The sequence below is a fragment of the Salminus brasiliensis genome, chromosome 3, assembly GCF_030463535.1.
Source record: "Salminus brasiliensis chromosome 3, fSalBra1.hap2, whole genome shotgun sequence".
Classification (NCBI taxonomy): Eukaryota; Metazoa; Chordata; class Actinopteri; order Characiformes; family Bryconidae; genus Salminus; species Salminus brasiliensis.
The window spans coordinates 30,819,190-30,834,192 of NC_132880.1; the positions used below are offsets into that span (position 1 = coordinate 30,819,190).

At 38.9% G+C, this 15,003-nt stretch overlaps 1 protein-coding gene across 1 annotated transcript; it reads left to right on the forward strand.

Moving 5' to 3' along the window:
- Window positions 1–12,877: 12,877 nt before the first annotated feature.
- Window positions 12,878–14,794, forward strand: tnfa (tumor necrosis factor a (TNF superfamily, member 2)). Its single transcript, XM_072674770.1, has 4 exons — window positions 12,878–13,194; window positions 13,476–13,503; window positions 13,619–13,678; window positions 13,969–14,794. Exons 1-4 carry the CDS (start codon window positions 13,033–13,035, stop codon window positions 14,424–14,426), a joined length of 708 nt encoding a protein of 235 aa, XP_072530871.1. The 5' UTR covers window positions 12,878–13,032; the 3' UTR covers window positions 14,427–14,794.
- Window positions 14,795–15,003: the final 209 nt, after the last annotated feature.

Sequence of the window (15,003 nt, forward strand, 5' to 3'; positions counted from 1 at the left end):
TAGAAAAAATAGAAAAAAAATTATATTTTTAATTAGGTAAAACCGCATACTGTAACTTCTAACATAAGCGGTTACGGTGCTGTGATTGGTTTGTAGTTGTAATTCCGGAGACTCTGTAAATGACTTTGTAAATATTTTAACAAAAATATTTTTAATGTACAGTGTCGTGTTGCATATTCTATGTTCTCTAAATAAATTTGAGAGATCTATTTCAGTAAATATGTTTAAATGTAGTACTGTATTTATGCATGTACATTTAATGGTGTACCATTTCTAATATATAATTATATAATAATATATTCTTCTAATATAATAATACTTTTTTTTAAAAAAAATAAGAATTATATAATATTTGTATTTTTCTTATTTTCGTTATTTACATATTTATCTGTTTGTAAATAATGATTAGTGTTAAATTAATAAACTTTTTTAACCCACACCAAAATATATTATGATTAAAAACAATTTCAGAAACAGATTAGTTGTTAGCTATTAGCTTAAAAAGTGCAACCAAACACTGTTAAGCTATGTCTCCGATGTAGAATTGGTAGGACAATAATGCAAGGTCAATAGACAGGACATGAGACAGGGAGCACAGACAATAGTCAACAAGTACAAAGACAATATATACAATAAATACAAAACTATACAAATATAAATATGTGCATGTGCAAATGTGTGCATGAGGCTGGGTGATTATGGTCCAGTTACTACACTAACAGTAAAATAGAATTGAATATGTAGAGCAGTGATGTGTTGTGTGTGTAAATGAAAAGTAAAACAGGCAGTGCAGGAGTGTGTAATGAGGTCGATCAGTCTGGTGTTGTAAACAGCATCTCTTTCGTGAACAGAGTGTACAGTGCTGAAATAAGTAGCAGCTGGTGCTCAGGTAGAGAGAAGAGTACACAGCTATGAACAAAGATGAGTTCAGTTAAAGTGCAAAGTGCATGCAGTACCTGAGCTCAGTGTGAATATGGTGAATTAACTGGAAGGATCAGAGTAATCAATGTGTGTGTGTGTATTCAGGTTGGTGTTGCTGGTGAGATCAGTTTAACAGCACAGGGGAAGAAACAGTTCTTCAATCTGGTGATTCTAGCACTGATGTTCCTGCACCTCTTTCCGGATAGCAGGGCTTGAAACAGGAAGTGGCTAGGGTGACTGAGTTCAGAGGAGATGCTGATGGCTTTCATTCGGCATCTCTTGTCGTAAAAGTCCTGTATGGGTGGGAGGGCAGCCACAGTGATGTCCAGAGTGGTTTTCACAACTCACAACTGCAGGGCCTTGTGTTCAGCAGCAGTGGTCAAGATGCTCTCCACTGTGGACCTGTAGAAGGTGCAAAAGAGCCGTTGTGGCCATCAGAAGAGGTATAGGCATTGCTTTGCCTTTCTGGATGATGTGTGACCTGTTGAGTAACCAAGTGAGATCCTCAGATATGTTGACACAGAGGACCTTGAGGGCCGTCTCCATGATGCTGAGGGGTGTGTGCTCTTCCCCTCCTGAAGTCAACAATCAGCTCCTTGGTTTTGCTGATATTGAGGGAGGGGTTGTTGTCAGTGCACCACTCTGCAAGGAGCTTCACTTCCTCCCTGTATGATGCGTGTATGTTTACCTGTTTATGTTTGCATATGTATGCATATGGATCTTTTTGGGCTAATAACTGGCTCTTATTTTAGTAAACATGAATTCCAGTACAAAGCATCTAAGCTTAATAGTATTTTACCTTGAAAAAATGCTTAAAATAAAAAAAATGGTCAGCAACTTTCACATATTTCCATCATGAATTGTTGGAGAAACACCGTCACAGTAGTTGAGCCTACATCTTAGATGGGCAAGGAAACATTAACACACCGAACTAATGACCTATCTTGATGACTTACCAGACAATAAGTACTCTTGAGGATCTGGTCAGTACACGCTGGCGTTTGTTGTAAATCACAGGAAAGAGGAGCTGGCAACCGACATGGCTGAAAAATTGCAGTATAGTCAGGCAGTGCTTCAAGTATCAACTACCAATCCATCAAGCTAAAAAAGAGAGGCTTCTCAGAAGTTGCAGGATTATATGTGTGCGCCTAGGAAGAAGTTTAATTTGTTGAGCAAATTAACATTATACTTACAGGCTGTCTGTAAAGAACAGAGCAACAAGGAAGGGCTCTACAGGGAAGCAAGTCTGGTCCTTCTATGCTATTGTTCCAAAGGACCTGTGTTTATATCACTAATCTTTAAGAGTCCAGATGTGGCAAAGACATATAACAACCCTGTTTTAGTGCAGCAGGGTTTATGAAAATATAGAGTGAAGGCAGTATACGCAACACAAAGTAAAAACGACCAGCTGGTACATAAAAGCAATGTATTATTAATCATTTTAGCCTAAGATATGGTTATTCAACTGGGAAGCAGGCAGCATAGTCACTGAATATTCACTTTGTTATCTTCAGCACTGTCAGTATCTTGGCAGCGTCGTGACACTGATGCCTTAGAAACCTGTTTCAGATGAAATTCCTTTAGAAAAACCTGTAGACAGAACCACTGCACATCCTTTTTGTTCTCCGAAGTACTGTACTTGGTATCATGCCAAGTTTTTGTATATGTCAAAAATGAAACCTAAACTATTCCATTATTCTCTTCATCATCATTTGGGTTCAGGTTTGCGGACTAACCACATCTGATCACAAATTTCTAAAGAGAACTCAAACATTGTTTGTAGGGTCTGTCCTGAGTAGGTTGTGAAAGAGCTATGCATGTGTTGGAAAGAGGAAATCTGCAGCTCCAGATAGCGATGCTCTATGACTGATTGCCAGTTAAGATAATAGCTGGAACAGTATCACTGCCAATAAGCTAATATTTGAGAGATGCTTAGAGGTTATGGTAAAGTGCAAAAAACCCAGAGGCCCAAATACTAAACTTTGTGGAATTCCAGCTGCCCACATTTATATGTTTATTGTGTACAGTAATGTGCCAAGCTCTTGTGGACCACAAAACATGGTTAAAACATGGTTTGACATATTTTTACATGTAACATTACAACAAACACAAATCAAATCTGAATGTGCCATTGGGCAGTAGAAATGCTGGCTAAAAGAACAGAATTAAGTTAGAGCATCACAGGCTTGGTTGTTGACTTCTTTGTGAACTCCAGCTACTGCATGGATGTGTTTAATTTCACGAGCAGCTCACTTGATTTACTTTAATGAAGGACTGATTAGATAAACCAGGTGCTGGATGGGGACTGGAAATACCAGCCTTACTTCACTTACAAACATAATATCACAATATACATTTGTATTAGTATTTGTAATATTCCAATATTCTAAACAATCTCTTTTATCTTATGCTTTCATTAAATAAGCATGTACAGCTCTGATAGCTTTTAGTATATTATTTTCTCAGATACAAAATTAGCTCATTCTAAAAGTCTCATAAAACTCAATAATAAAAAACATGCAAGCATTTCCAGGTTCAATTGTGTAAAGAATCATGAAATAGTCTAATATACATATATTTATAATATATATATATTAGATATAATATTAGATATAGTATTAGATATTAGATATAATATATATAAATATATAACTATAAATAGTTATATATTTTATAGTAAATGTATACAATACATAGAGATATATATATAGAGAGAGGAAAACAATAAGACATTTTGTTGGTAAAAAACAACATATTACTATATATAATATACAGTAAAATATATACTATACATACTAAAATATGAGCTAGTCTAGAGAACAAACTTTGGTTTCTCTTAATTAAGCATTAGTTAAACAAACCAGGTGTTGGATAATAACTACAAATACAGGACTTTTATAATGAGGCTTTTGAATGTTTCTGTCAGGCACTCGGTATCGCACCCTCCCCCGGGGCGATTCCGAGCCACCACCCACAGGCCCAAATAAGGACTTCCGTCACGTTTACGTTCATGTGTTTGGTTCAGTGTGTCGATTCATGTTCATTTGGTTCATGTGTTACACCTGGGACTGGGGGGTACTTAAGGAGTCTCGACAGCACTATTTGGTGCCGAGAATTGAACCTATTGGAGCCTTCAGGTTGCCCTGAGGTTCCTCTTTGGTCTCAGGTGTGTTTAGGTCAGCTCAGGCGATTCACCCTCGTTCAGGAGGAGGATTTCTCGGTTACTCATGCGTCAAGCGAGGCTTGCTCGCTTCAGGTCTGCATACTCAAGTCACCCATGCCCCAGCAAGGCCAACCACGCTCGCACCCAGGCTGGCCATGCCGTTTTGTCCAGCTGCTCGAGTGCCCGCTGAGCTCCCAACTGCTCCCAGTCCCAGGTTTATGTTCGCCATTTATGTTATCATGTTTTGTTAATGTTTTTGCCCTTTCATTGCTGCTCATGCTTTTCGTACTCTTGGTGTTTGTGTTTATTTTTTGTTTTTAATAAACCCTCTTGCTTAGATCTCCATCTCTGCGAGATTTCTTCACGTCTGGTCTAACACGCCATGACAGTTTCAATGAATGCAGTGATGCAAAATCACTATTGTTTGTATGAATGTTATTTATAGTTATGCTAATATTAGTGTTTTATTGACACTTACTATTCAGATAAGGAACCTTTTTATTTTAATTGTCACTAATGCCTAAGACACAGTAGCTTATTAAGTGGGCTGTACAGGGCTGACTGACTTCAAGGAGAAGCCTACATTTTGGATTTCATTAACATTAACTAACACACACTGCACAAAACTGCACTTCCCACTTAGTTATGTGTGGATATCCACCACAAGTGTACGCCTGCTAGGGAAGGGAGCTCGCTATTGTAAGCAATAGAGAGCAATGTGTCTCATACACTTACGAACAGGGGAACTCCGACTCTGAAGGAGTGTCAGTGTGTTCTGTCATTACAACCCCAGACCTCTGGGGCCTTCGCCTACAGCTCCACCTAAAGGTGATGAAAGGTGTGTGAGTCAGGGTCAGGCATGCGTAAAGATAAATGGAGCACAGACAGAGTGCTTACTGTTGGGCTGCACATGTTTGAAAGTACATGCCTTGATTGAGTGTGTACAGATGAAACAGCGCATTGTCAACTCCACTTCTCATCTGTCTTCCTGGGAGGGGAAAATGAGGTAAAGGGGCCTGCCAGTGTGTGATTGATAGTTTTGGAGGTATGAGTAAGTACAGAAACCCTCCTCCACAGAAACCCCCTCCATCCCCTCAAGATTCTGAAGATCTACAGTGTGAAGAGGTTTCTCTGCATTGCTCACTGAGTTGCGAAGCTAAAAGGGGCTGCTCATGTCACAGTACCGCCCAGCTCAAAACAGGAGTGAGGATAGCTGGGCAAGCCCCATACTCGCACACACACACACACACACACACACACACACACACACACACACACACACACACACACAGGTGAGCTGAATTGGATAACGGAATAGTTGAGTATCTGATATTATAATGTGAACAGGATGTCAAGGAGAAACTGCTGTAAAGAAAAGACACTTGAGTCAAACTGAGATAATACATGCTATAGTCACTAAAGGCATTAAAAAATAAAGAAAAAAAGAAATAATATTGTAGGATGATTTATATTAATATTTAAAATATCTGAATACAATATGGTAAATTATGAAGTTGTGTTTCATACATATATATATTTATATATATGAGTGTGTAACCTCTGTCTGTCTATCCTATACTAAGCAAATGTTTATTAACACTTCTGCTAATAAATTCATCTATATATCTGTCTGTCTGTCTGTCTGTCTGTCTATCTATTTATCTCTATCTATCTATCTACTTTAAATTGCACCCATTGCTGACACAAATGTGCCAGTGTATGCACACACACACACAGCTTGTCTAGCCCCTGTAGAGAAGTTTTGCCAATAAAATTGGGCATGAATTATTGGTACCATGGGGTGTAGATATTAAGTAGTTAATTATGAAGAACACTGGTACTGTCAGTGTCATAGAAATACTGGTTTTACTGTATAAAGGAAAGAGAACTCCAAACATTGTATGTTTTTACAGCACATTAAGGGTAGTCAGATTGACCAGTATGCACATTATAACACATTTAAGTGTCTAAAAGTAAAAGTGTTTGTATGAGATGTAGTGACTGATGGTATTGAAGATAAACTACACTCTTCTTACACTTTATGAATGCCCCTTAAAGATGCCCCTTGTCCTCGAAATACGCAAGCAGTGCCTTGAATGTGTTGATGAAAGCTGAAGTTTGCATTACTCATGGAAGTATAGATGAGTAAAAGTAAAGTACAATTGCCTATGTTGCACCACTGAAGTCAAGCACCTGCGTAAGATGGAGAGCATTGCTTATGCAGCACCACCAGAGGAAGTTTTCTTTAGGGTGTAGATTAGCTGAATTCCCCTCATCTGTCACTCTCACACCTCAACCTCAATGTCCATCATCCGCGACACGTATTACACCACATGAGCTGTCATGGAAGGAGGTCAGTAACAAATCCCATGATGAAAAATACCACAGAAAGGAAGTTGCTGGTCACATGGCAGCGTTGACTGTTCTCCATTTATTTTACCATTATTTGGATATTACATCCCAGCACAGAGAGTTCTGACTCAACAATCTCAGATTTTTTATTACATTGCCTTTAAACATCAGATTTTTTCCCTTTCCGCTAGGGACACAGACCCGGTTTCACTTCTTCTGTTCACTGTGATCTGAAGTGGATGCAGAATGTCACACGAATGTCAGCGCTGTCGCTCTAGAGGGGGGATCCTCAACAGATCCCAACAGCACTTTTAGTGCATCTGTAGATAATCCCTAATAAAGTGTGTCTGAACTGACTGATGATCAGATGGACAATGTTCACTATGACTTAGAACCATTGTGATGTCCGTTAGAAAAGCCAATGACAAAAGGAAAAATTAGACAAGGAAACTGATTTGAGTGACCGTGAGAACACAACTATATGGGAAGTTTTTCTCACTGCACTTACAACACCGCCTGCTGCTCAGACAGGCCCAGGATCACTGACCCGACTTCTGGGGGGCTACTCTCAGCATATGCCAAGGAAACAAGACAGGCCTGAATGCCCAGGGGTGCGTTGCTGTCCACTTAGAAGGTCACTGCAAATCTGACAATCAATACAAAGTAATCCTGTGATAAAACATTTCTATCCTGATGGGAGAGATCTATCAGGATGACGTTACCCTATCCACAGGTCATGAGGGGTCACTGTATGTTTTAATGGGAATGGAAATAGTGTAAATTATATGTAATGGTTCTGACAGTCACCAGATCTCAAGCTAGTTAAGCATCTTTGTTAGAAAGTGCAATCCACCACCATAAAGACAACACCAAGCATACTTTGTAGAAGGATGCAGTTTCAGCTCTTCAGTTTAGTTCCAGTGATGAGAATCTGTGCTAAGTGCACTGAAGCTTTTGTGGAGGCTTATTGTGTCCCAGCACATCACTATGACCATTTACACTGGATTTGTTTGTTTATTAAATATTCTTTGCATTAAACATTGCATGTTTTTTCAGTGGCTTTGGCATTTTCATGTATATGCATGTAGACATCAACAAGTATATTGTTAACAATGGATATTAGCTTCCAGAAATCATTGTAAAACACAATCACACTGCAATCAAAGAAAACAGTGCGGTATTGCAAATTATTGAGTTTGTTAAGTTTCCTATAAAGCACAGCAATTTCTGTAGAAATTATTATTTGATGCAGTTATATAATCATATATATAATCATCTTGATAGGGACTCTTGAGTGGCGGTGCCATCTACGTGTTGACCCTATCATCAGGAGATTGCAGAGGCACCCTGATGATGCCACAGACATCCATGGACAGGAATCCCAGAGAGAATAACCGGCCCTCCCTCAGCCCCTTTTCACCCAGCGTGTTGCTAGCTGGTGCAACAGTATAGAACAGAGCCAGCAGCTAGTGTTTCCCTCAAAACGTGTCCAATGGCGATGCATTAGCAAGAGTTCGTAAAGAGGCGTTGGTGTTTCATGTGACTCAGAGGAAACACATGCTAGCCCTCATCCTCCTAGTACTAGTAGCATAGTGTGATGGGGGAGTGTTAATTAGTGGGTGGGGACTGAAAATGATAAAATTTGGGATTTTTTAAATGGTTATTATCCTATGTTATGAGTTTTTCCTCATATTTCTTATATCTTTACAAATCAGTGATAGTACAGAAGAATGTGATCATGGCCTGCATGCGGTACTCCTTTGCCATCTTTAAGGCTATATTGAATCATCATTATGCCATTGTTTCTCAAGGGCTGGTAGTTCTGACTCAGCTGCTGCTCAGCTCGTCTCTAACTCTCAGCTCGCCTTATTACGATTCTATTTTTTCCCCTTTCCACCTCGGACCCAGGCTCAGTTTCACTTCTTCCGCTCACTGAAATTTGACTGAGATGAGCAACTTTCAGGAACATTTAGATGTAAATGTTATCACTCTGAGGAAGCTTTAAAGAGAATTAAGGAACTGAATGAGAATCATAATGAAAGCAATCAGTGTGATATAATACAAATATGACATTGTTCACTGGAATTGAAAAAAAAAAAAAAGGAAATCAATACGACCCAGCTAACATTTTTTTTTGGATAGTGAAACGTTATGATTTTAGGTAGTAAGTTTTCTGAATTTTCCTAGGACATTTTTCATTTTGGGGTTTTTATTTGAACAGGGGCTTTTCCTCATTTGTTGGCATATTTCATAAAGTAATGGAAGTTCATAATGAAATTTGTTCATTATCAGTATATGTGACAAAATATAAAAATGTCTGTGAATTTTATGCTCAGATTCTTTCATTAAATATTATGTACTAGTTGTATTGATGGTTTCAGGCAGTGATTCCATAAGGTTAGTGCTTGAACTGAGAACTGAGAGTATTAAACAGCCTATGGGCTGCTGGCGGGCCGAAAGCATTATTACCAAAAAAAATTGTCCCACTAATAACTTCTCCATTCTGACCAAGGAAAGACTGAAAAAAGGCAGGGGATTTGAGATTAGAACAGCAGGGGACCTCCCTTGTCCAGCCCCTAGTTGTACGCTACAACTCTCCACCTACGCTTGCAGAGAAGGCAACTAGTCCACTGTACCCAAGCGCCCTACTTTCAGTACTACCCTTACGTCTCTTTCACACCGCCACCTCCCTTTCCGCCCACAGGACACACTCAGCCTATTTTGTGCGGTCGGACTAACACTGAAATATATTTGAACTGCTGCTCAGAAAGAGAAAAAGAGAGCAAGAGACACAGAAAGAGTGTCTCTCTGATGTTATCTCACTCAGGTGTGATTTCGAGTTTAAAACTTTAAAGTACAGTAGGCTGGGGGCCTGCCACAGTCGCCACATTAAAGTATCTGCTGCAGGGTTGGGAACTGCCTGTCCGATTCCAAATTAGGTTGCAAGTAATACTTGCAGTGAAATTCACCTCCTAGAAATTATGTGGAAATGGTACTGTCATCTCAGCCTCCTGTAAAGAGTACGTCATGCCCTCCACACATACTTGCCAAAGTTAGTTTGGTACACAGAGAAGAAAAAGCTTTTTACATATACTTTGTTTCTTCATTAAGAATCTTATAAAACATAGTGCTTTCTTTCTTACTTTCTTTTGTTCTTTACAAGATTTTTGTATATCTACGTCTCAAGGCTTGTAGACCACGGCAAATGTGTCTTTATCCTGTAGCCCGAGTCATGCCCAAATAAGGAACTCCGGGGTCTAACATCGTCCGCTGAGTTTCCCTGGATTCTCTGATTTCTGAGTTGAATTTCAAATGCAGCTACAGGCAATCTAACACTGCTAACACTGCTAACACAATGCCTAAATTGCTGTCATGAAGCCAGACGTGTATTTCAAACTACAAAAGTTGTCAAAGCAAAAAGTCTAAAGGGGCGTATGTCAGCAGATTTGAGAAATGAGTATGTCAGAAATGGTTTATGCTGACAGAGGCTTCTGCCCAGTTTAACCACTGGTTAGTAATACATTTTCTTCCCTGCAATGTCATTTCAGTGCACAGCAGTGTTAGTTTACCAGATTATGACTGCAGTGGTTTTCAAACTTATTCCCCCCCCAAAAAAGCTCATTTTAGATCAAACATTTGCCAGTGTTTTAAACCTGCAAAAAATTAGGAAATTCAAAAAATATATAATGTAACTATTAACTAGAGGAGTTTTCTGTCTCATGGTTTTATCTTTTTTAATAGAGGCATGAGGCATTCTAGAACTTCTTGATGTACTAGAGCTACAGCTATACAATCATCTATAGTTCTAACATCGTTCACATCTAACGTCTGCTTTTCCTTTTCTTTTCAGATTCTCAGTTTCCTAGGAATTATGTGAATCCTGGGAAGCTTATCCGCAACCAGGTGGGATTTATTCCATTGAAAAAGGTTGATTCCACTGATTTTGAACAGTGGTGTAAATGTGGGAGTCTGTAAAAGATCTCCGTGAAGATAAAAACAAGCAGCTAACTGCTACAATCACCCTACAAAACACACTTAGCCAATGGGATGCATATGCATATGGCTGCATTTTATGCTTACATAGTGTTAATAATAATCTGAATAATACAGAACTGCTGCTGCTGCCGATTATTGTTATTATTACTACTAATAATAACATTAACAATATGCTCATTTCATACAGCATGTTTCTCTTATTCAGCGATGCTTTACATCTGGGGGGGGGGGCGGGTGGGGGACCAGACAGGCATTAAATTACTTCTTTTCTTGGTATTGTAAAGAAATATGAGGTTGAATAGAATCTCTATGTAGTGACACTTTTGCGATGTGTGTTAGTGCTTTTAAGCATTTTTAGCATTTTATCAACAGCACAACAACATCAAACACTGTGCTAAATCCACCTACAGTTTACCTAACTGACACCCATCCCCTCATCAGCTAGCTCTAATAAGCGCTGCATCATGAACACGGCCTTATGGTTGTGGGTTGCTGTCTCACAGTAGTTTCCAGTCCATCAACCATGCTTAATTACTCCTTTATTACAAATCCGCTAACCTTAATTTTAGCTGCAGTGTGATCCTAATTCATGCCAAGTGCATTTCAATGTCATGCAGCTACCTGTGTCAACAAGACTAGGAGATGTGATTCCCAACTGCTGTGAAAAATAAAGAAGTGGCATGAAATGTGAGGTATCTTAAGCTTGTGAGAAAACACATATCACTCGATTGCAACATGGTGGTGACCATCAGCATCTTTAACACTGGGCCACTATTTTTAGTTGAAGGAAGGAAACTTAGAGTGAGAAAACGTCGCTGAATACAAGTGCACCCCCAGGCTTCCCTTTCATGAGTGTGTAACTTCTAGAGTACAGAAGTCAATGTCTGAAATGAACATGGGATAATGAAACAAGTACCACGTTAACAAGAATAATAGCATAAGAAAACTATAGAATCTCATTACCTTAGTGGAGAGCGAGCATTTTAAGCTGCGATCTACAAACAAATGTACAAGTTCTGCATTTTTAGTGTCATGTACATGTGTGGAGACTAAAATAGGTGCAACCAAAACAAAAAAGAGGAAAGGAAAATGGGAAAATGTCCAGTGGAATGAAAGAGAAAAAGGGAAGAAAGAATAGCATTGTAGAAAAAATCATGAGGCAGGAGAAGGTGAGGAAAGCCCACTGCTTAGTGTGTTTTTTTTTATATTTGACCTTAAGAAAAACAAGTAATTCTATGGAAGTAAAAACACAAGTTTCCAGCAGCAATTCTGGATAGCTATGTAATTTCAAGGGGATGTTTATTATTATTATTATCCATAGAAAGTAAAAGTGACAAAAGCATTCTTTGGATACAACAGACAAACAATCTTGGATTGACGAAAAAGCCATTTGATGGGTGGTTCTTCAGATGTTATAAATAAATTTTACACAAAAATTGACATTAAAAAGTTTATAAATAAAATGTATAAACAATTTTTAGACAAAAGTGACTACTTTAAGGGGTCTTGAAAATTCTCTTGGATATGGTTCTTTAGCCCATTAATCCCTGTGTTAATAATTCAGCTTAATCCTAAAGTATAAACTTTTTAGCCATTTAGCTTACCAGATTTTGGTAATTATTAAATTAGGTTGCAATTATTACTTGCAACCTAATTTGGAATTGGACAGGCAGAGTCCCACAAGGTTCTATTTTAAGTTCTATGAAACTGATGTCAATAATGACTGTACTGAAGTGTGCGCTTGCATACAGAGTTTTGACTATTTTGAATCACTATTGTGTGAATAGAAGAATTACTATAAAACCTAGTTTTGCTATAAGTGTAGAGTTGAATAAGACTCATTTAAGAATCTTTTTATTTTTTTTAAGTAGTTCACAGAAAAAATCAGATTTTTTACTGATGTGGCGCTACAAGGTTAATATAGCAAAAACATAATGAAAATCACATATTTTATCTTTTGTAAGATGCCAAAATGAGTCAGGGATCTTCAATTCTGGTCCTAAAGGGCTAGTGGCCAGTACAGCGATCAAATGCACCCACTATACTTTTAAAGAATAAACAGGGAACTCACCAAACTGTGCTGGACACCAGAACTAGAGATTTCTATATAAACTGAATGCTCAACAAACAAGTATAGGGCATTTGTATCATGTGAAAGGTTCTTCACAATCACACATTTCCTTTTCAAAAAGGGTTCTTTAAAACTTTACACACCACAATTCACTTTTTTTTTTAATCGTTAAGGCATTAGCCTTGCACAGATATGAGCATGCGGTTGTGGAAATGGTAATTCCTATTATGTGTACCTTTGGAAAGTAGGAGTATCTGTGGGCGTCACTGTGTCTTCATGGTTCTTCCCCTTGGTGTCGTCATCGGAGTTTCCTGATTGCTGATTTAAATGAGCTTGCCTGCACCCAAAGAAACAGAACACCAACGACGGTCGACTTACACAGACACACACGCATACAGCTGATAAGCCAGGTGGCGGTCTGAGAGGAGAGGGAAGCTAGTTTATAAAGTTCTACAGCAACTTCCACAACAGAGAAGACTCAGCCTTGGACTACTTTTCGAAGAAGGACTACCAACCAAACGTCTCTACAATGACCAGTGAGAAACAAGTTATTTTAGAGGTGGACCCAGCCCAGGTGATGTTCACTAGAGAGAAGGCTTCTACAGCATGGTCAGGCAGATGGAAGATGTGTATGGCTCTTCTGGCTGTGGCTGTATGCGCTGCTGGTGCTGTCTTCTTTACATTCAACAAGGTGAGTCTCAGGCCAGCTCCTAACTCTGGAAAACCTAATGTTGCTGTCATTTCAAAACCTTCTTTGACTGCTCGTCCTTTGCATGGTGTGATGAACGGACCAGTAGAAACGGTCAAAATTGGAATCTGGAATATTCTTTAATTAAATGACCACTCTGGAAGACACAAGATTTTGTTCTGACAGCGACAGAAGTAACCAAATGCATCAGTTATGCTTGAATTTTAGTGTTGTAATCGTCAGCTCTGCAATAACACAGTTCCCTTCTCTCGTTCTTTCAACAGACTCATAACAAGCCGGACGAAACTGAAGGTGAGTTCACTTCCACTCTCACAGTATCGCTCTTTTTTCACTGACATTTGCGTTCTCTCTTCCCAGTTTAAATTCAGTCATCTAACCTTTGGCACTCTTCGTTCTTTCCCTTCAGATATCAGACACACACTAAGGCAAGTGTCTTACAGTGCGAAGGCTGCCATTCACCTCTCAGGTAAGACAGAGTCCAGCATTTAAACATCATGTGCCTCTCCTTGTTGCATTGAATGAATGGAAGCAGAGCATCAATGGCAATGAACAGGGGTCAAAGCAATTAAAGACTTAGGGTTCTTGGACTCATTGGACAAATTGTTCTCCTTAAAGAATTATACAGTCCTCCATCATAGTGAAGAACCATTTAAACATAAACTTGACAGAAAATCTGTTCCAAGTCAAACAGAAATATTGCAAATGCTCAAAAGTCGTCCTGTCAGCTGATACTGATCATTCTCCTTCTCTTCATAGGTCACTACAACTCAAAAATATCCAACACGTCCGTGGTCTGGCGTGATAACGAGGACCAGTCGTTCACCGACGGAGGTCTGGTGCTGAAGAACAACGAAATCCACATCCCACACAACGGCCTTTACTTTGTCTACAGCCAGGCGTCCTACAGGGTCACCTGCAACTCCAAGACTGTTGAAGATGATGAGCAGGTTGTGCACCTCAGCCACATGGTGTCCCGCTGGTCAGACTCGTACCGCAGTTACCAGCCTCTGCTGAGCACTGTGAGAACAGCCTGCAAGAAAACCCACTCACCTTCCAACGAGGACCACGGGGAGCAGTGGTTCAGTGCTGTCTACGTGGGAGCCATCTTCAAGCTGGAGGCCGGTGACCGGCTCCGCACTGACATGGACGCCAAAATGCTGCCAGAAGTGGAGGCTGAGAGCGGGAAGACGTTTTTTGGCGTGTTCTCCTTGTAAGGTTGGACTGGACTGGACAGGAGAATGGACTGAAAACATGAGGAGACCAAACCCAAGTGCCATTTTTTTAAGAAATGGGGAACTGAACATTCATAGTCTATGTGTTTTATATTAAAACATGTAAAAGAAATGTCGACTCATGAAGGAGCTGCAAAGATTTCTTTAATGATCCACTTCTGGAACAGCCTGTAAACTGACAGAACTACAGCAAACAAAAAACAAAAGATGTCATGTGTTTTTGAATAACTGTGTTATTTGTTATTTATTTAATTTATTATTTATTTATTTGGTTGTTATTTATATAGAATTTATATATAATTGCTAAACAATGTATTACAATTCTGTGTGTTTCATGAGAAAAATACTAATAAACAGTTTGGAAAAAAACGTGCTGTCTCAGAATCTTAGTGGTGTTTTTACTAATAAATAATATATAGATTTTATACATATTTGTTATATAAATATTTTTTCGGATGATAAAATGATATTTTATGTCCTGCTGGCTATATATGAAAACTACTTTAGTCTTGTTCTTGAATAATAATACATAGAATGGACAATGCACTTAGTGGACAAA